This window comes from Pan troglodytes, chromosome 5 (assembly GCF_028858775.2).
Source record: "Pan troglodytes isolate AG18354 chromosome 5, NHGRI_mPanTro3-v2.0_pri, whole genome shotgun sequence".
NCBI lineage: Eukaryota > Metazoa > Chordata > Mammalia > Primates > Hominidae > Pan > Pan troglodytes.
Genome location: NC_072403.2, coordinates 59,964,199 through 59,987,087, shown reverse-complemented (window position 1 = coordinate 59,987,087; position 22,889 = coordinate 59,964,199). Strand labels below are relative to the sequence as shown.

At 36.8% G+C, this 22,889-nt stretch overlaps 1 protein-coding gene across 19 annotated transcripts in view; it reads right to left on the bottom strand.

The window, feature by feature from the left end:
- MLIP (muscular LMNA interacting protein) overlaps nucleotides 1-22,889 on the bottom strand; it is a 247,356-nt gene that overhangs the window by 143,517 nt on the left and 80,950 nt on the right. For 6 of the 19 annotated variants that reach the window (XM_009451465.4, XM_001156657.5, XM_009451483.4 and 3 more), the window contains exon 2: nucleotides 1,238-1,393. The exons of 1 other annotated variant lie outside the window; for it this stretch is intronic. In XM_009451465.4, the coding sequence (XP_009449740.4) occupies nucleotides 1,238-1,393 (156 nt within the window). Of the gene's footprint in view, nucleotides 1-1,237; nucleotides 1,394-11,248; nucleotides 11,533-22,889 lie in introns of those variants that run through there. 12 more of the 19 variants (XM_009451475.3, XM_009451474.4, XM_009451463.4 and 9 more) reach the window with 10 other exon arrangements.

The window sequence follows — 22,889 nt, the reverse complement described above, 5'->3', positions numbered from 1 at the left end:
ATCTTAGTAAGCTCTGGAGGCCTGCAACCAAGGTTGGTTTATGTAGCTACAGTCTCACACCACTCATAAGGCCTAATTACAAAGGAGCTCATTAATATTATGTAAATAAGTGCTGTAGGAAAGAAACTACCTAGAAGTGCCATATATAGTATTCATGGCCCCATTAGTCTTTGAAAGAAGATAGCAGCATTGAAAACCCCAGGATCATGGAAATATTACTATTTTCTAGATAAGATGTTTTCTTGTAAACAAGGTGAATCTGATTATTTTACTCCTTTCTAATTGTGTCAAGAATAACACAAAGTTGCCCCAATCTCATTTTAATTATAAGTAAGCAATGTTAAAACACATTTTAAAGAGAAAAACATTTTTACTCAAAATTTTGTTATTCTAACACAAGTTGTTTTCAAGATTTTTAAATTTGTTAAATTTCACTTCCCATCTTGGTCTTATTTTAGATAGGTACAATCAAGATATGAACACAGTATTATATCACCTAATATTGTAAGGTTAACATTTTCCATGGAATTATCTAATTACCATCAGTATAACTTTGCCAAAGTTATACTATTGTATAGAATATAATAGATGTACTATTATATTCTTAATTTTTCTGATTGTTAGATATTAGGCTTTTTTTATTTTTCCCTAATTATTTTCCTACATAACATTTTTCTTCTTTTGTAATATTTCCTTGGGATACTTTTCAAAGAGTTAGATTATTGAAAGGTTATAAACAGTTTTATAACTATAGATAAAGTATTTCCACCAAAATTGTATAAATTTACAAAACCAGCAGCAAAGTGTAAGCATGCCAATATTTCCACAACTTTCCCAACATCAGGTATTACATTTTTTAATGTTGCTAATTCATTATCTGTAAATAATAATATCTCACTGTTTTGTCTTATATTTTCTTTTGAGATAAATTTAAACATTTTTAAATTTTGTTTTTATTTTCTTAAGAAACATTTGAGAGAATGTGCCAGGAGGCAGAATTTGTCATGTCAATAGCAAACAATAGGATGTCAAACTGAAAAAAATTGAAGATAATGCATTAGAGAGAACATGCAATTTGATAAATTTATGCTTCTGCTGCATTATTATATTTTTAGTCAAACTTAGAGTCACAGTCACCTTAATTTAAGCACAGGAAATATACACAAATTTCCAAGTCATCATTATCAAAATTTTAATATAATTGTTTGAAATAAAAAAAGAATAAAAATAATCCTACCCTATTTACAGTTTCTGGACTCTTATCACTTGATTCTTCTGGAATTTTAACAAGGAATTTAGAGGTGTCAGCCAACTGAGTATGGGTTGGTAGTCTTCTGACAGTGGGGACAAATGTGAAGATCAGAGGTTTGGCTTCAGAACCACCAGCAGAGACCTATGAGACATGTAGTTAATTAGACTTTCAGCCTTGTCAAAGGTTTATCTTGCCTTTATTCTCCATATGACATGATATTTATCTCATTTATTTTGATGAATTGCCTATTGTCCTGTGATCATGTATATGGCTGCCAAAGTAAACACCTATAAAAATAGTTATAATGAATCAGAACCTTTTTTATGATATTATTTACCAGAGAAAACAATACCACCCAGGGAAGATCCTGTTGTAGGGGATGGCATAAAACAGCAGGTTGGCAAGCTGATCAGCTGGAATCTCACAGAGCATTTCTGCCTCAGTGGGGTCATCACAAACTCATCATCTGTTCTGTTTCAAAACTGGCTTTCATCCATCTAACCCTGGGTTAGCAGGTTCAATTTATTAACTCATAATCAATAAGCATGCAAGAAAATCCCCACATTTATCGTTAACAAGAATGCCAAAATACAAATTTAAAGTTGAAAGCATGCCTATCAGAATACCAATGCTACTCTTAAAGATATACCTTCTCCTTCATTTATTCTTCACTTTTTCAAAAATAATTGTATGAAGTATTTGCTGTGTGACAGGTACTCAGGAGGTAGGAAAACAACGGTGAACAGGAAACAGTCAGTAGACTACTCACAAGCAGAAAAAAGATAAGACTACTAAGGGAACAGTGATGAAGGGTGCCTACCCAACCCATGAAGCTTCATAATAGGTAGCACCTGAAATTTAAGTCCAGTTGAAAAGGAGGATAGGGAGATCCCAAGCTGAGAAAAGGAGATGAGTGGAAGCATGCAAAGTAGCAGCAGTGGAGAATGTATCAAGCTTAGACTTTGTTCTGTTAACATTGTTGATTGAAAAATGACATAGTCATATTAGAATTGTAGATAGATAAAATCTAGTTTTAAAAGTCACAAGCCAGCCGGGAGCGGTGGCTCACGCCTGTAATCCCAGCACTTTGGGAGGCCAAGGCGGGCGGATCACCTGAGATCAGGGGTTTGAAACCAGGCTGGCTAACATGGTGAAACCCCGTGTCTATTAAAAATACAAAAAAAATGAGCCGGGCGTGGTGGCGGGCGCCTGTAGTCCCAGCTACTCAGGAGGCTGAAGCAGGAGAACGGCGTGAACCCGGAGGCGGAGCTTGCAGTGAGCCGAGATCGTGCCACTGCACTCCAGCCTGGGCGACAGAGCGAGACTCCGTCTCAAAAAATAAAAATAAAAAAAAGAAGTCGCAAGCCTAGACACAAGAATAAAAAGCCAAAAGCATAAGTTGAGGACTAAATGGAAAGGGAGAAAGAGAAGACAGTACTGTAGATTTCTCTTTTAAGAAGTTTGCATGAGAAGTAAAAAGAGAGGTTGAGAGTAATTAGAGAGCAAATTAGAGTCAACAGGGTGCTTTTGTTTGTTTTATAATAAACTGAACATATCTATATACTAGGGGATGGGTGAGAGTAGAGAAGGAAAGGGGAGCAAAACCCTGAAGGAAGCAGGTGAAATAAGTTACAGCAACAACAAAAGGAACATGCTCTCCTTTGAGACTGGAGAAAATAGACTAAGATATAGAAAAGCTCACAAGCGTGGCAAAGTGGTGGAAATGGAAAGAGTGGGAAGATGATGAGAACCACTTTTGTTGTAGATAAAACTGTATGTATTTATCATGTACAACATGATATTGTGAAATATATATATACTCTTGGAATAGTTAAATCTAATTAATTAACAAATACAGTTCCTCACGTAATTATCATTTTTTTGGTGAGAACACTTAACATCTATTATCTTTGCATTTTTCAAGAATACAATATATTATCATTAACTATAGTCACCATGCTGTACAATAGATCTTGTGAACTTATTTCTTCTATCTAACTGTAATTATATATATTTTGACCAACATCTCCTCAAGTCCCCTCCCTCCTACCAACCACAGCCTCTGGTAACCACTATTTTACTCGTTACTTCTATTAGATCAACTTTTTAAAATTCCACATATGAGTGAGATCATGCAGTATTTGTCTTTCTATAACTGGCTTATTCCACTTAACATAACATCCTCCATGTTCATCTGTGTTGTTGCAAATGACAGAATTCCATTCTTTTCATAGCTGAATAGTATTCCATTGTGTATATGTACTACATTTTGTCTATCCATTCATCCATTGATAGAAACCTAGTTTAATTCTATATCTTAGTTACTGTGGATACTGCTGTAATAACATAAGAGTGCAGATATCTCTTCCATATACTTATTTCATTTCGTTTGGCTATATGCCCAGTAATGGGATTGCTAGATCATATGGTAGTTGTATTTTTAATATTTTGAGGAACCTCCATACCATTTCCACAATGAATGTACCAATGAACACTCTCACCAACTGTGTGTAAGTGTTCCCTTTTCTTACATTCTCACCAACACTTATGCTTTGTTTTTCTGATAATAGCCATTCTAACAGGAGGGAGGTAACATCTCACTGTTTTCATTGGCATTTTCCTGATGATTAGCAACAATGAGCATCTTTTTCGTTATGAGCATCATTTTCATTCATACCTATTGGCCATATACCTGTTGGCCATTTGTTTGTCTTTTGAGAGATGTCTATTCAGATGTATTGCCCAGTTTTTAATTGGATTGTTGTCTTGCTATTGAGTTGTTTGAGGTTTTTTTAATATTTTTTGGTTACTAACCCTTTATCAGATCTATAATTTACAAATATTTTCTCCCATTCTGTAGGTTGTCTCCTCACTCTGTTGATTGTTTCCTTTGCTGTACAGAAGCTTTTTAGTTTGCTAAAATCCTATTTATCTATTTTTGCTTTTTTTGCCTCTACTTTTGAAGTCATATCCAAAAAATTATTGCACAGACCAATGTCATAGAACTTTCCCGCTATGTTTTCTTCTAGCAGTTTCATAGTTTCTGGTCTTACATTTAAGTGTTTAAAATGTTTTGTATATGGTTAAAGACAGAGGTCCAGTTTCATTCTTCTGCATGTGGAAACCCATTTTCCCAATACCACTTATTGAAGAGACTGACTTTTCCCCATTGTGTGTTCTTGGCACCTTTATCAAACATCAGTTGGCTGTAAGTGTGTGGATTTATTTCTGGACTCTCAGCTGGAACTCTCAGTTCCATTGGTCCATGTGTTGGTTTTTACGCCAGCATCATGCTATTTTGGTTACTATAGCTTTGTAGTAGTATACTGTGAATTCAGGCAGTGTGATCCCTCCAGCTTTGTTCTTGTTGCTCAAATTGCTTTGGTTATTCAGGCTCTTGTGTAGTTCCATAAGAATTTTATTATGTTTTAATTCTGTGAAGAATGTCATTGGTATTTTGATAGGAGTTGCATTGAATCTGTAGATCACTTGGGGTGTTAGAGGCATTTTAACAACACTTATTCTTCCAATTCATGAACACAGTATATCTTTCCATTTATTTGTGCCTTTCTCAATTTCTTTCATCAATGATTTTTGTTGTTGTTGTTGTTGTTGTTGTTGCTGTTGTTGTTGTTTTGAGACAGAGTCTCATTCTGTCACCCAGGCTAGAGTGCAGTGGCACAATCTCGGCTCACTGCAAGCTCCACTCCCGGGTTCATGCCATTCTCCTGCTTCAGCCTTCCGAGTAGCTGGGACTACAGGCGCCCGCCAACACGCCCAGCTAACTTTTTGTATTTTTAGTAGAGATGGGGTTTCACCATGTTAGCCAGGATGGTGTCGATCTCCTGATCTCATGACCCGCCCATCTCGGCCTCCCAAAGTGCTGAGATTACAGGTGTGAGCCACCACACCCGGCCCTAAAATTTTTTATATATAAGATCCTGTCATCTGCAAACAAGGTCAATTTAACTGCTTCGTTTCCAATTTGATGCCTTTTATCTCTTTCTTTTGCCTAATTGCTGTGGCTAGGACTTCCAGTCCTGTGAGGAATAGAAATAGTGAGAGTGGGCCGGGCACAGTGGCTCACGCCTGTAATCCCAGCACTTTGGGAGGCCGAGGTGGGTGGCTCACAAGGTCAGGAGATCGAGACCATCCTGGCTAACATGGTGAAACCCCTTCTCTACTAAAAATACAAAAAATTAGCCAGGCGTCATGGCGGGTGCCTGTAGTCCCAGCTACTTGGGAGGCTGAGGCAGGAGAACAGCGTGAACCTGGGAGGCAGAGGTTGCAGTGAGCCTAGACCAGCCTCTGTGCTCCAGCCTGGGCAACACAGCTGGACTCCATCTCAAAAAAAAAAAAAGACAGAAATAGAGTGGCATCCTTGTCTTTTTTCCAAATCTTATAGTAAAACCTTTCAGCTTTTCCCCATTCAATATGTTAGCTATGGATTTGTCATATAGGGCCTTTATCATGTTGAGGTACATTCTGTCTATACCTAATTTGTTGAGAGCTTTTATCATGAAGGAATGTTAAATTTTGTCAAATGCTTTTCCACATCTATTGAAATAATCATACATTTTATGTTTTTAATTCAGTTAATGTGATGTATCAGATTTATGGATTTGCATATTTTGTTGAACCATCCTTGCCTCCCTGAGATAAATCCCACTTGATCTTGGTAAATAATCTTTTTAATGTGCTCTTGAATTCAGTTTACTAGCACTTTATTGAAATTTTTGCATATATGTTCATCAGGAATATTGGCCTGTAGCTTTCTTTTCTTGTGTTGTTGTCTGGTTTTGGTATCAGGGTAATGTTAGTCTCATAGAATGAGGTTGGAAGTATTCCTTCCTCCTTAATATTTTTGGAATAGTTAGAGGAGAATTGTTCTTAGTTCTTCTTTAAATGTTTGGTAGGATTCAGCAGTGAAGCCATCAGGTCTGGGCCTTTCTTCAATGGGAGATATTTTATTGCTGATTCAACTTTCTTATTCATGACTGTTCTGTTCAGATTTTCTATTCTTCATAATTCATTCTCAATAGGTTGTATGTGTCCAAGAGTTTATCAATTTCTGGAAGCTTATCCAATTTGTTGGTATATAATTATTTACAGTAGTGTTCTATGATACTTTGTATTTCTGTGGTATAAATTATAATGTCTCCCTTTTATTCTCTGATTCTATTTATTTGTCTAAAGATTTGTCAAATTTATCTTTCCAAAAACCAATTCTTTGTTTTATTGAGCAATCACTCTTGATATAATTAATTTTCATGATAAAATCAGTCCCTTCTTGTCAGAGTAACACTGCCCTGCCACCTCCATTCCCCTGTCAGAAGAAATATGACATGCCCTGGCAAGTCTCTCACTCCCTCTCCCTTCAATCCCTGCCACCCTTTTATGCCTTGAACTGCTCAGACCTTATGACCTTATGAGCATGCCTTTCAACCCAGTTCATGTCAGTGCCCATGAGAAACCCTAGGCTCTGTATCATCCCTCCATTCCTGTATGCTATGCACATTCCTAGTTCTGTTCCCATCTTGCACCCTGCTCCAACTTTCAAAACTTTTTCACTGTATACCTTCTGGAATTCAGTGAGCAATTAAAAAAATCTTACATATCTGTATCTTATTTTCAAAATACTCCCTTCACTTTCTAGTTATAACTAAAACATGGTTCTCTCTGAAGGACTTTATTTCAATGATAAATGTTTTCTCTCACACTCCTGCACCAATGGGCCTGGAAGTAAAATAGGTGTCCTCCTTGCTTATCTTTACTGCTTCCAGACTATTCTTCTCTCTTGTCTAAGAACTTCCAGCTTTGAATCTCATGTCATCAGTCTATACCCTTCACAATCTCTCTTAGCTGCAGTCATCTTTCCACACCCATATTAAATGCTTCTTTCCTTAAAGATTCAGTTTCTGGTTCAATGCCACTCTTCTTAACCCAATGCTTTGTATAATACCCAGTATTATATCTCAATGGGTAATTTTTATAATATTGTATTTCCTTGACCTCTATTCTTCCTTGCCTCTCACATCCCTAGCCTAGCCCAATAGCTGCAAACCTTCCGTAATTTGTTTCTTCATTCTCTGACCATCACTTTTTATCGCTCCATACTATCCCCCTAGTAGTCCAACTCTAACATTTTTTAACTTCACCATGATTTAGATCTACTGATTCTTCCACCATTATTTTCCTACATTTGTCTTCTTAACCAGCTTCAAAAACCAAGTTGACCACAGTTACTCTTTTGGATACCCCTCAAATCCCTTGTCCTCCTTTATATCATCATCCTGTTTGAGTATATTACAGCCCTCACTAAGTCTAATCCCCTACCTACTCTATTTCTGCACCAGGAAGGTAAACATGCCTGGGGGAAACCACACAACCGCACCTACTGGTCTCACTTCATATTTACCACTCTGAGCCTCAAGAAGGCTTTTCAATGCTGCCCAACAATCGTACTATACTTCCATAGCCCATTCACTCTTCCACTGGCCTAGAAAACTCTTTCACACTTTTTCCCCTTTCTTCAAACCTCTAACATCTCTCCCACATTCTCACTTGGAGCTGATGACTTTGTTTCCTATTTCGTTAAGGTAACGGAAGCAATCAGAAAAGAATTTTCAAAGCCCCCAACACCACATTTATTCACACATCTGCATCTCTGCCCTTTTTTATGGCCTTCAGTCCTACTACTATGCTCCTAGTAAAACCAACCCTCACTGTAATACTTTGCCTTCTACTTACTTGCATTTATTCAATGAGGTCTTATTAAATGCCTACTAAATGCTAGGCACTATTCTAGGGGTTGGTGCCATAACAGTGAACAAAAATCCCTACCCTCATGGAGTTTATATTCTAGTGGAGGGAAACAGACAGTAGACAAATAAATACACAACATATGTAGTACTATTTTCATAAATGCTATGAAGACTTGCTGTAAGTCTATTGCAATAACCCATAGGAGAAAAACTGGTGAGTTGAATGCAGTTTGCTGCAGTAATAGTGGTAAGAACTGTTAAGATTCTGGCTACATTTTAAAGACAAAACTTAAAATTTGTTGAAAAATTGGAAGTGGAATATGAGAGATACACAAAAATCAAGATGGGTAGACAAATTTTGAACTGAATAACTGCAAGAAATGAGATATTATTCACTGAAATGGGGAAGACAATAGTTGAAGCTGGTTTGAGAATAACGATCAAATTTTGTGTGCCCAATATACAACCAAGTGGAAGTGTGAGTATGTGAGTCAGGTTTACAGGAAATTCTGTGCTGGGGATAAAATTACTAGGGCCGTTAACCCATAGATGATATTTAAAACCAGGAGACTAGATGAGATCAATAAAGATGTAAACACAAACAGAAAAATAAGAGGCTTAAGGCCAAACCCTACAGACTCTAACATTGAGTGATCCATCAGCTGAGGAAGAACTAGCCAAGGTGGCCTGGGAGTTTTAAGGAAGATTTTAAAAGGCTGAAACATCACTGACAGTAGTCGGAAAGAGGGCTGACCAGAAACAAAATTTCTCACAGTCTACACTGAGGACCCAGTCCAAATATAAATCCAGGAACAGTGAGGCAATTTGCTTGGCTGTTTGATAGTCTCTCAAGGAATGCTTTGCTGGTTTTGGCAGGATGTGGCAAGTATAAGGAAATTAAGGGTACTGGTGAGAGTAGAGCAAATGATTGACCATGGAGTTCAGTTTGTATAGGTAAGGAGGAAGAACCCTCAAGTTGAAGGAACTAGAGGTCTCTGTGCTCAGGAAACAGAGTTGATACTATGATGACTGTTTGAGAGAATGGATGGGGTCATAATATGATATGAGAGTTTATTAATTTAATAATTAGAAGTATGATAATTCCAGATGATTCTAAATTCCAGGCTTTGGCATTAAGACTGAGTATATGAAAGGAAGGGCACTGAGCTTGTGAAGATCAAGGAACTGTGAGACAAGAATATTGACAGGGTTTTAAAAACTTTTAATTTTCAATATTCTTTTTTCCTTTAAAGATATGTGTCATTATTTCCTCATTGTATCCATGTCAAAATACCTTATCATCAAAAAGTAATAAATCAGTGCTTTATATTGTGGGAAGGATCCCTTGTGAGATTTAAGGAGCCCACTTATCTATCAACGATACGTAATACAACAGGCCTTCTAGATGTATTATCTTCTAGGGCTGTTTCATCACATGACTAATCTCATCAATATCATGATAGAAAGGAGAGTGGTTTTGGCAAGGAAATTACTGAAGTAGTTCAAATAATCCATCCCATAATTTCATTTGAGTAAGAAATAAAGATAATCCTTTAGGAGTAAAGAGGTGAAATTGCAACTTTGTCCCCAGGTTCTGTAACTAGGCCTTCCCTTATCTTTCCATGTCATGACTATAGGTCTATCTTATGTTCCATCCAAATAAAATTTAAAAAACAATATATGAAAGTCTTCATTATAAGCACCCCATGGTTACAAAATACATATAACCATTATAAGCAGTAAGTAGCTTTACCTTCTAAAGCATAGATAATGATGAAAATTTATTTCTTCAAACACCTTGCACAATTTGTATAATTCAATGTACTTAAGTATCTAAGATACAAATACAGCTCCACAACTGGTATGTCACATGCTATGAACTTTTTAAAAGTTGACAGCTATAACTTTCAGTGAATAAAGTAGAAACAAAGTATGAATGAAAACTGATGCTTCAATGAATAAGGTATGCTTTTACAACGGTACTGCCTAAAAAATTTCTAAACATAACCACATGCTGACAATAAAGGCAACTGAAAAGAAGAAAACCTATTTCTTTCTAATTTATTGTTATATTTTCCTAAAGAAACATCCATATCCTACATAAAATTTCCTCACCAGTGTAAGGAAACAATTTTTTTTTATTTTAGTTGAACCAATACATGATGTTATTCCAGAAAACACAGAAACAGGAAATCTAATAAAACTAAAGACTTATTCACCTTCCTGGGTTACTGTTGGAGAATAACAAGATCAGACATAAATTCCTGTCCACATACATATCTTCAGAAGAATAATCACAAAAAGGGCAATAATTTGGTATTCGCTTTTAAGCTAACAGTACAATATTAGCTCTTTTCACCACCTTTACCTAGCATCCTTAACTTACCAAGGATCTAATACTCATTTGCAAGGAATTTCAGTTGGAAAAGAATTTGAAATTACACTAACTATGCAATGCAACATTCAGATAAAGAGCCACATATTAGCCAGTAGACTATTTAATCCCTTGTTTAGGAGAGAACAAAAAAATATTTGCTGTTTACTGCATACTGTGGCTAAGTTCCAATGTAGCCTAAGAATGAATTGCTATGGTGATGAAAAACCATTTTCCACACAAAGCAGCAACAGATGCATGTTAACAGCATTGCACTTGTTAATTGCCAATTAACACTTTCAGTTGTCAATGTTATTTAAATATCTTAGTTTCTATCCTTGGGAAACTATTTTAGTCATAGAAATATGAGATAAAAGGATTAAAATCTTTTTCTAAATACACTTTGAAACGCTCAAAATCTCTAAGAACGTCATCTTCTCACCGGATAGCCTAATAATTTGAGAAACTGTTTTCCCGCATGCCACGCAGGCTAACAGCTCCTTTGCTCAGTTTTGGGCTGTAATGCCTTCCTTTCTTATATTTCCCTAAAAGTTCTCTTCCTTCAGATGTTGACACCCACACTCGCAGATGGCCTCTAGCCTCCTGTTAAGGCATTACAGGGTATCTTACATTATCACTGTGCCAAGGGCAATCCTGAGCATTTTCTTTGCCCAATGAGCAGTTTTGTCTTTATCAGCTCACCCTTTTCTCTAAGTGAAGATAGCATTTCATTTCAATATACATACAAATTTATCTTCACTGGGCAGCTCTCCCTCACATCCTTGCAGCAAATACCACCAGCACCGTACACTGCTTTTAAAAGTTACTGAAAGCATTAAGCAAAGACTTCCTTTTTACCTGGGGTGTGGTCTGAATGCTCCCTGATAAGATGCACGAGGTCATTTGGAAGTAATTGTTCCCGCAGTCACTCAGAAGCCCCTGTTCTGAAAGCATTGATTCATCACATAAGGGAGCGAGCAAACCAATGACTGAGGTGGGAAGGGAGCCTCATACTAAAACAACACACACACACTCACGCAGAAAGAAGAAATTCTAAAAAGAGGTAAAGCAGAGTCATTCCAAAATTGAGGAATTGTGTCAGCTCCGAAGAGTAGATTTCTGTTTTGACAATTTTTAGATTTGGAACATTATGAGAGGTCATACTAACTGCTGAAATGGAATCAGTAGAAGTGGAAAAAAAAAAAAAAGAAAAAAAGCCACTGATATGTGTTTGCCCTCTTTTCTTTTCATGCATGTATTCCAATTATATATTCTGTGAAAAGAAGAGAAAAGCCAGATTGTGCAGCAATGAGAAGCTGATTGAAGGGCACTAGCATCTGCCAATCTCAATAATCAGTTGGTCACGCTCATAGAGAACATTTAGAGGTATAAATACATGCAAACACTGTGTCCAAATAAAGAACTAGAAAACACACAGTTATTTCAAAATATCAGTAACTTTATCCTTAGTATATAAATTGTAAGCAACAATACAGGAGCATCTGTAGTGACTGAAGTTATGTTATTAACAAAATCACCTCTAAAATAAAGCTTGGAATCAAATCCTTGTCAAAACAGAATTTCATTCCAAGGTTCCTGGAAGACAGTGAGAATCCTGACTGCAGACAAACCTTGAAACTTCATATGTGAAATTGACTGGAGTCTTCAGCTTTCAGTATTTCTATTTTATAAGTATTGATTTTTCTCCAAATCTGTAATATCTACATTTGTGCTTTGGCAGTGAAAAGTGTTGTATCCAAAGGACTAGATATAGATCAAAGGCTATGGGATGGAATTACTATTTTAGAAACCTAGATTATGCCTCTTCACATTTTCGATGTTATCAAAAGCCTGAGATTATGGAAACATAATGAGTAAAATAATTGCTGTAAGTGATTCTATTAGCACAGTGGGAGGAACTATTCCAAACAACACAGACCTAGAATATGATCTAAATTTCTGAATATAAGTGCCGTGTTATAAAAAAAACTATGAGCCTTCTTCTATTTTACACATATTTATGGATACTCAAAAGAGAATATAAGTGCCTCTTGCCCTCAAAAAGCTAATGGTTTGAGAATATAAAACAGGTAAACAAATAACAAAGATACAAAGTGAAAAAAGAAAACAAGAAAAAGCCCTATACTGGCCAGGCGCCGTGGCTCATGCCTGTAATCCCAGCACTTTCGGAGGCCGAGGCGGGCGGACCACAAGGTCAGGAGATCGAGACCATTCTGGCTTATATGGTGAAACCCTGCCTCTACTAAAAAAATACAAAAAATTAGCCGGGCGTTGTGGCGGGCAGCTGTAGTCCCAGCTAATCGGGAGGCTGAGGCAGGAGAATGGCATGAATCCGGGAGGCAGAGCTTGCAGTGAGCCAATATCGCGCCACTGCACTACAGCCTGGGCGACAGAGCGAGACTCCGTCAAAAAAAAAAAAAAAAAAGAAAGAAAAAACGAAAGGAAGGAAGGAAGGAAGGAAGGAAGGAAGGAAGGAAGGAAGGAAGGAAGGAAGAAAGAAAGAAAGAAAAGAAAGCCCTATACTGCAGTTCTTCTTAAACTACTGCACACATAAATCCCCTGGGGAGCTTGTTAAAATGCACTTTCTAAGTGTGGAGATCTGAGATGTGGCCTCAGATTCTGCATTTCCAAGAAGCTCCTAGTAGATGCCCTGGGAGCCACACCCCAGATCTGCTGCTGGTGTGTTACACTTTGAGTAGCAAAGACAGAGGAATTTCAGAGAAGGATGTTACAGCCATCTGGAGGGCAGTAATTCAAGATGGTGGCATTTGGGCTGCACTTAGAAGAACGGGGAAAGGGAAACTATGAAGGTGGGATGGAATAGCACGTATTTCAAGCAGAGAGAGAGGGCTGGATTGAAGGCACCTATCGGGACAGCAAGAGCAGTAAGTCATAAAGCACAGGACCCTGGAGCCACATCATCCACTGGCTGTGGGCCCTCAGACAAGTTACTGAACTTTTTAAAGGCTCAGTCCTCTCACCTGTGAAATGTGGATGAGAATAGCTCTCATTTCACAGAGTTCTTGTGAGGATTACAATTAAATTCAGCATGTAAGATTTCCACAGATTCTTAGCTCTGTGCCAGGCAGATTCTTAATACACGTTACTCCTGTGGGTATTGTTGTTTTCTAGTTTTATAAATAACATAAATGAGAATAAAGGCAAGTAAGACAAAAAAAATAGGTTAAATGTAGGTCATCAAAGATCTTGAATTAAGATGTTTTAGCTTTATTCAGTGAAGAACAGAAATGGAAATATTCATATATATATGAATATATATGTATGTAAATATATATGTATTTATTGATACTACCCTTTGGTGTTTTGATTTATATATATAAAGACATATATATATATGAAGACATAAAATTATATATATAAATCAAAACACCAAAGGGTAGTATCAATACATCTTAGAGATCACTCTTATCCCAAAGTTCTAGTGTGGTTCTCCAAGAAGAAGCGACAGTCCAGATTTTTGTCAGTGGTCAATCAGTTTATTCCAAGTGGATTCAAACGCTATGAAACTCTTCTTCTATGTCTCATTCTGTCCTTTCCTCTCTGATCTTTTCTTTCTCTCATTCCCTCCCACAAACAGAAAGCAATATTTATGCAAGTTGGCATAATCAAATTTAGAAGAGAAAATACTTCAGCCCCTACTCTTCCCTGCTCAGATTCTTTCTTGAGTCATTTTACAACATGAAAACCAATTAAATCAATTTATTATTTTGACATTTTTCTCTGTGTCTTATTGGTAACTTTCCTCTAACCATTTTCTTTCCCTTGTTTTATTAACTAATAATTGCTGTTATAGACTATTTCTTATAATACTAGAAGTCATAATTTTCACTTAAAAACACATAAATGGTCATGCATTATAACAGCATGCTTCAGCCATCTGGATAGTAACTACATATAGCTTCAAAGAGCACATGTATTTTGGATAATTTCTATAGAAACCATTCTGTATTTAAATAGAAAGTGATGGCACCTGGTCAAAAAATGGGTCCTAGTCTTGGATGACAAAAGAGCATATAAATTACCTGAGTGGAGAGGAGAAGAGAATCTATCCTCTAATTACAACAACTTTTCTATAGACAAAAAGTCATCTATGGTCTGCCCAAGACCCTTAAGCATTTTATAATCACAAACTTTTAATGATCTCTCTCCCACTAACAAACACAAACTGCTCTGTTGAATAATCTTTTTTTTTTTTTTCACAAGAAAACAAAGTTTGTCAAAGCTTGCAATAGATGAATACAATCCAAAATTCTCTTTAAAATCTGGCATTATTGATAGCTGAAGCAGGCATCCGTCACCCTTATTACTAAACGGATATTACTGCAATACCTTTCAGCTGAAAGACTCTTTAAGATATTGCTTTTAAAAAAATAATACAGAACAAATAATCTCTCGTCCTGACATGGGAAACAAATTTGAGAAAAAAGAAATAGATTAGTCCACAAGTTTGCCAAGAAACATGTAAGTGATTAAACAGATCCAGCTGCCAAGGCTATTCAGACATCCATTTGTCTGTTTTTATGCCTCAGGCTTGATAACAGAAGGTACCAGAAGTCCCATTTATTTATCTTAATAAACATCTATTGAGTGCCAGTCACGATTCTAAGCTCTGAAGACGTAAAATAATAAAGGCTTGGAACCTGTTCTCAGCATGGCTTATAGTCTTCTTAAAGAGACACCTTCACTCGTGACGGGAGCAGTGAATGAAGTCAGAGGAGGATGACAAGTCACGTGCTGAACACAGACTGCATGGGCAATGCATGTCAGGTTGTTTTCGGGGAGATTTCACTCTTAGCTCCTGCACTCCTAGGTCCTATTTCTGGCAAACACTGGGACACTTCTGCTCAGCCCTTTTTCCTCTAAAAATGGGAATCATTAGGTGTTTGTATCCGTGTCTTTCAGGTAATGGGTGATTCCAGAGATCCTAATCAGGACTAACCCGATTCACAGGCTCAGAATTGAGTGTGCAATATTTAAAGTGAATCCTGACATCTCATCAACGATATGTGAAATTCCATTACAGTCTAAATTTGGCCTCATCTCTATTGGACACAGACTTCTACTTCTATTATTACTTCTTATAGTAGTATACTGCTATAACTTATAAGTAATATACTGCTATAAGTATATAGTTATACTGCCTACTCTTCTCCTTGGGGTATGTCCTCCTAGTTTAAAAAGATATTAGTAGTCCTTAATTAAAGTAAACCAAAAGCTTCAAAGTACTGTTTGACCTAACAAGATATTCAGAAAAAATGAATAAGCCCTATACAGGGTAGAATTTGAAAGAGGCACAGAGACAATGATAAGAAACATTTATCCATTAGGAATAAGTGTATGTGGTTCACTCTCTCCTTGTTGAATTACTTTCTTAGCTTGGTTTCAAGCAATCCATTTCCTTTCAGTCCTCTTCCTATCCCCTGGACACTCCTCTGTCTGCTTTGTGCCATCTGACCCCTCAGCTTTGAAGTAGCCCAGGAGTCATTCCTTGGTGATCACATCCAGTTACTTAGCTGTAAATAACATTTATAAGCCAATGAATTCCAATTTATTTCCCCAGACTGGATGGCTTCTCTGGATGACTTCACTCACACAATTAACATCATTATTGGAACATCTCATAGATATCTGAACATCAGCACATCTGATCTGAATTAATTGCATTTCTTTTGAAGTTGTTCCCCACCTCCCAAAATTTTCCTCACTTCTTCAGACAGTTTCTACCTATTTCTAGTTGCTTAGGCTAAAAATAATGAGTTCATATTATTCTTCTTGGTTTTTCAGAATCGCTCATCAATGTATTAGTAAATCCTATTGGCTGTCCCTTCAAAATAAATCCAAAAAATGAATCTATCTCACTACTTCTACTTCTAACATCCCAGTAGCGGAACCTGCCATCGTCTTCTTTCTGAATCATTGCCTCCTAACTGGTCTTTCCGCTTCCACTTTGACTACTGAGTGGATGCTCTGATGAGCACCATATGGATGGTCTGATGAACCATCCATATCCCTGTCAGGCTGAAGGACGTATTCCCCAGCTGCTGGGAGTGCTGTAACTGTGGTCAGCTGTCAGTCCTCTTCAGGAGCTCTTATCAGTTGAAAAAAGAAAAAAAAACTTCTTGCCCAAAGTCACTCTGCCTTCTTAGGGACATCGGATGGCTAGTTGATGAATCCATATAAAATCCTGGCCCCCTCACTCCAGCTTGAAACAACTCTAGAGAGGAATCCATTCCAGAGCTCCTCATGAGGTCAGCTAGGCTTTGAGACCACTCTGTAGCCCAGTCTCTCCCTCTGCCTCCTTCCCATCTCCTACAGGTATTGCTCCTGGGAGCACTCCCTAATAAACTTTGCATGCTAATCTCCATCTCAGAGCCTGCTTCCTGGGAACCCAATCTGCATATCTTCCATATAGCAGCAAGAGTAAACCTTTTAAAACAGAAGTCAGGCCATGTTACTTCTCTATGCAAAACTCTCCACTAGATTCCTGTGTTACCAAGAGTATCAGTTCTCATAACAACCTATAGCCCAATGATCTTACACCTACCACTCTCCCCTTTTCTCCTTCAACTCCAGACACAATGACCTTCATGTATTTCTAGAACATGCTAATCCTACTCTCCACAATGTTCTTCCCAAGATGGTTACCATGCCTTCATTTCCTCATGTCTCTGCCCAAATATCACATTGACAGTGAAAGATCCCTTACCACCTTATATAAAATTGCAATCCCACACCTGCCCCCCTGCCAGCACTCTCTACCCGTCTTAGCCCATGTTATTTTTCTTCAAAGGACTTACCAACCTCTGATGCTTGTTTCTTCTCTGATTTCCTTCATTGGATTTTAATCACCATGAGGGCAAGGATTTTGTTTTGGTTACTGCTATTTCTGTAGCACCTAGAGTAGTATGTGGCATGTAAAGGCATTCAATAATACTTGTCCAATGAACTTTTTGACTGAAAGTGAACTCTTTATCATATAAACTTATTTTTTTCTAATGAAAAAGACAATTTTGGTAAACTTTGAATTGACTGTTCAGAAGAAAATGGAATCAACCTAATGTCAACTTTCCTAGTTCCACTGGAATAGGAAATCACTGGCGTTCACAGCCCTTACAAAGAGTCAAACGTATACGGGCTAAAGAAAGGAGCAGGACGCAAGTAACAGCAGTCAGATTCCATCTTGTAAGTCATACCCACAAATGCATGCAGGAAGAGACAGCAGGATTCTCAGGGCTGTGAAATGTCCAGTTGCTTAGGTCAGAAGCAGCAAAAATAGGTTCTGGTCTCCTGATTTTCCACCAAATAGCTGTGAGGTCTTGGGTGAGTCACTTATTTTCTCAGGGGCAATTTGTTTATAAAATGAGGTTCTAGATCAGCGTTATCCAACGTGCCCTTCTTAGAATATCAGCCTTGCAAGACAAACGGTGAGCAAGGGTTTTTGTGGTCAAATAAATTTAGGAATTGGTATATTCCATATCCTATATTTGGAGGTGTCTCACAGTCAAAAGGCCTTTTAAGCTGTGTTTAGCCCATGGTTTCCCGTATTTATTTGGCCACAGAACCCTTTCCTTTCATAATGCACACTGTCATCCCACTCACAGTGTGACAGAAGTGCTGAACTGCACAGTCCACAGAGCCTTCTTTTAGCCATAATATTTGATGAATGTAAGAAGACAGTTTGGGGGAAAAAAAGGGAGTTTCCACAAAATTACTAAATAAAATTCTATTTGTGGTCTTGGCTGGGAAGAGAGCAGAATGAGCTAGATGAAGATCAGGAGATGTTCTCTGAGTTAGAAAGCAAGGAAGGAAGGTGGTATATATTTCCGGTCTACTAAGTATAAATCCACTTGTGCTAACAGTAGTTGCACAAGCAACATATTCAGTGGCACAGGAATATGAATTGAATAAATGAATGATAGATTGACTGAAAGACCTGAAAATATATTCAAAGAGGTACTAATAAGGTATGTAGCAAACAGTTGGGAATACTATTTAACAAAACATGTTCAGAGATTCCATAGTGAACCATTTTTACATATATCATAAAGGAAACAAATTCTAACACATGACATACTTCATAAAATCTTGTTTTTAAGCAGACAGAGTGATGCCAGCATCTTTTGAGGTGACAGTATATTCCATAAAGGAACAAAACAATGTAATATTTACTTATAATATGATTTTGGCATAATCTGATTTTTTGTTTAAAATAAAAGGGGAAGAAATAGCATCCTATTCCATGCTTTTGATATATTTACATATGAAGAATGCTTTCAAAAGCTTTTATCATATTCTGCTGAAAAAAAAATTTACCTGTATTACTCAGTTTTGACCAAGATAAAAACTGTGTTAGAAAGTGTTATTAAGATGCCTTAAATATAAGAGGGTTTAATTGATTATTTTAAGAAGTGCTAAACTTCTTACACTCAGGCTCAGCTCACCAGGGCAAGTCACGAACCTCCCTAGCCCACAAGGTATCATATAATAGAAAAGAACAATGATAGCCAATGTTTTGTCATTAGAGTCACATATTGAGTTTCAGAAGCAACTGCATTTTAAATTAGTTTCCACATACTTGGGCAACATAAAGAATAGGCTAAATGTAAGTATAAAGATAAGCATACCAAGAAAAGAACTACTACTTACGATACATGTTTCATATTTAATCTTAGTGCTTCATTTCTTTTCATTTGTACTTTATAGAAATACATGACTCAGCAGAATTAGTGAAGGCAGATGTCAGAAAGCCAATTTTTGTCAGTTTAGTCTTGGGCTACCTAACCGTGATTGGAAGAATTACATAGAGAGGAATACAGGAGTAGAGCCAACAAATTGTGTGTGCAATACACAGGTGAGAGCATGGGCTTTAGATCAGAGAGCACCGATGTGGTATCACATCACCCTCTGCACTTACTAGCTGTGTAACCCAAGGCAAATTAATAATCCCTCTGAGCTTCATTTATTTATGACCATAGAATTTATCGCACAAACTGAAACACTTTCAAGAGTGAAAAGGGGAGCATTATAAATTACTGCCCTGGGATAGAACCATATTGAGCAAACCAAGACATAATCAGACTACTTATTTGCAATATTTAGATAATATCTCACCCCATTAGGGTTAAAATGGCATGACATATGTTATTTTAGAAGTCTGACACATACATATGTTCAGTAACAGTTATTTCCCTTCTTCTCAGACATAGAAATTTTAGAGGTTGGGACAAGATGAGGAGCTTATTGTGTTATCTTTTTAAAATGGAGTAAGATTAAGTAAGGCATGCTTCTCCCTCTGCTTTGAATGCTCTCCCACAGCTCTCTCCCTAGTTAATTCCTCTTTGCCCTGCTGAGCTCTAAGAAACTCAGAGATTCCATGGTGAATATTTTAATTTACATCATGAGGTTAACATAATTTCTGACACACAACACACTTTATAAAATCATTACCTAAAGAGGGCTTCCCTGGCTCCATGGGTTAGATACAACCTCCTGTTGTACCCTCTCTTAGCACTTGTACTTCTACATCGTATTTACTGCTTTCAAATTATATGACTATACAGTGAATTATTTAGTGTCTGGCTCCCTAGTTGGAACATAAATGCCACTGTGATGGGAAATGTATTTGTTTTGTTTCCTGCTGTATCCCCAGCACCTAATGCAGTGCCTGTCACATAGTAGGAGGTCAATACACGTTTCTTAAGTAAATGGTTGCATGCTTTATGCTAGATGTATGGAAGATTCAGAGAGGACAGGAGGGATTTCTGTTTCAAAGATTTCAGGATCTGTCACGAAATAAGAGTGATTTAAACACTTATTAATTTTGTCACTTTAAAGTGTCACTTTGAAGATATACCACATATAAAAATAACAACCGAATCTGAATGCCAAAGCTTTGGATGTTTTAGGAATCTATGAAGGAAGCCAGCATCAAAGGGTTGTGTGAGAGGCCAGGGTACATAAAGAAAGATGAGAAAAGCATCTCTGGTCTAGATCACTCCTCCCACTGTTGGCAACCATAGTCTGTCACCATGGCTACCTCAAACACTTAACCCACTCAAACCAAGAGCAAATTTCATCCTACACATACATACCATTTAATGAGTTTTATGTGATACTGCTCTTGATATTTAATATATTATCTTTTCTGTTTCTCACAAGCCAGCAAGAGAATTATGATGTCCACTAGACAAGTAAGAAAAATGAAACTCGGGGAGATTAAATAACTTGCTCAACCAGCACATGAGACAATGGGATTTGAACTCAGGTCCACCTGGCTAGAACCCAGGTTCATGTTGCACCTCATTTGCTCCCTGCTTCTGCCAGCCTTACTTTAGAGATATACATTTATAGGAAGTTGATAAGAAGGGCAGAAATACAGAGTATATAACAACGCAGTAGCCAGCCAGGATCTTCTTTCTAATATGGTTCCTACCCAGGAGAACTACACTCGGAGGAATACTTTTCTCAAGCTTCCAGTATCCATTCTCAAAATATGGCTGTATACTCTGAGTTTCCCACTGTTCACAGCTGTTATTCTCTTACTATAAAAGCAATGCATGTTTATTTTGGAATATAACTTTAAAATAGAAATGAGATAAAGAATATCAAAGAATACAATTATATTGTCACTAGCATGAGTGCTAAAACTACATACCTTTCAATATGGATAGTACAACATGAGCACAGGAAATTATTGTTGAATGGCTACATATGGTTACCATAAGTAGTTAGCAAAGAATATTCATCTTCCAAAATATCCAAGGTAATATGTGAGCTCCAAGATGATGTTTTATAACACCTACTTATTAATTCTACTAATGGAAACAATGGAATTTAGAGTCAGAATTGGGTTCAAAAACATAAATCTACTTATTATTCATGGATAATCCTATATAACTTACTCAAATTCCATGAAATTTAGTTCTATTTTTATAAAAGGGGCATAATAAAAGCATCTGAACCTCATAAGATGGATGTAAAAAATAAATTAAGTGACATATAAGAGCCCTAGTGTATGGCCTGGCACATAGTAGGTACCCAATAAATATTCATTTCTCTCTTTCTTTTTAGGATAGAGTAAATGTATGAGACTGAACAAAAATTTCTAATTGATAAGAGTATCAGAATATTACCATGTTTACTTACACTATTTCCTCCTTTTTCTCCCCTTAATATTTTTACTCCAAAATAAAATAGAAAGGCACCTTCTAAGAATCTTGGCCCTTGTCTACTATCATCCAAAAGATTTTTACAAACCCTGTGACTCTTGTCCACAATAGCTAAAAATCTTACTCATCAGAAGTTACATGACAATCAGTGGCAAGTTAATTGATCTAAATATTTGCTCCATATCCTCTGGAACCATCACCATTTAGACCAAAGTGTTGTTTTGAATGAAGATACATATATATTTGTAAAAGATTAATTAAGTGGGTGAAGATTTGTAGGTGGATCAAATTACACTGGGATGGTCTTTTCTCTTGATTTTATTATTTGACACTCAGTAATTTTCATCCTGGGCAAAACAAACCAGCTGATGGCTACAGTTTGCCAATGTGTTTTCACAGTCTGGGAAGTGTGCTGGGGCCCAACACATGCAATCATCCATGAAGGCAAGAATTAATGATGCCTGTTTGGATCACCAGTGCATCCCCAGTGCTTAACATTTAGTAGATGCTCAATATATATTTGTTGAATGAATGAATGGTTGTGTGCCTACCACAGAGAAAATAAGATAGTGCTACGTGTCAAGTATAAAGGAATAGTAGATAAAGGACAAAGCATTTTTTAGTTTGTAGTAAGTCAGTAGCTGCAAATATAATATAATCCCCTCAGTAGCACTTCTCTGACTAACCACATTAGTTAACAGAAAGCTTTCTAGGACAGAAATGACTGGTATTTCAAAGGTGAGATATTAAGAAGCAACATAGAAAATATGAGGAAAACATTTTTAAAAATTTTCTTCTCATGGCATGTAATAAAGCAATAACATAGGATGGAAGAAGGAAAAATTTCAAGTTACTAAAATAATACATTATATAAAGGTATTTTGTATATCATGAAAGAGAAACTGAAAGAGCAATCATCTTACCAGAAAAAAAGCACTTTATGTACTTATCAAGCTTGTCCACAAATTAAAATAAAGACACTACCAAACACAACAAAGAATGGCTCCATCACTTACATAAAGAAAACAGGTTATCTAACACTTACAGCTTTTGTAAGAATTAAATAAAATTATACATGGGACTTCTCCAACATGATGAGCACCATGTGATAAGCTTTCAAAAGAGATTAGTTATTATTGTTGTAGCAGCATATTATAATCCTGAGTTTCCAAGGTAACTAGAAATCTAACATTAAGTATGTACGTAGAACCAATGCATGCCAGTGACATCATCATCATTTAAAAATTTCATAAAAACGATTACCGAATGTACTCCAAAGCACTTTTCTT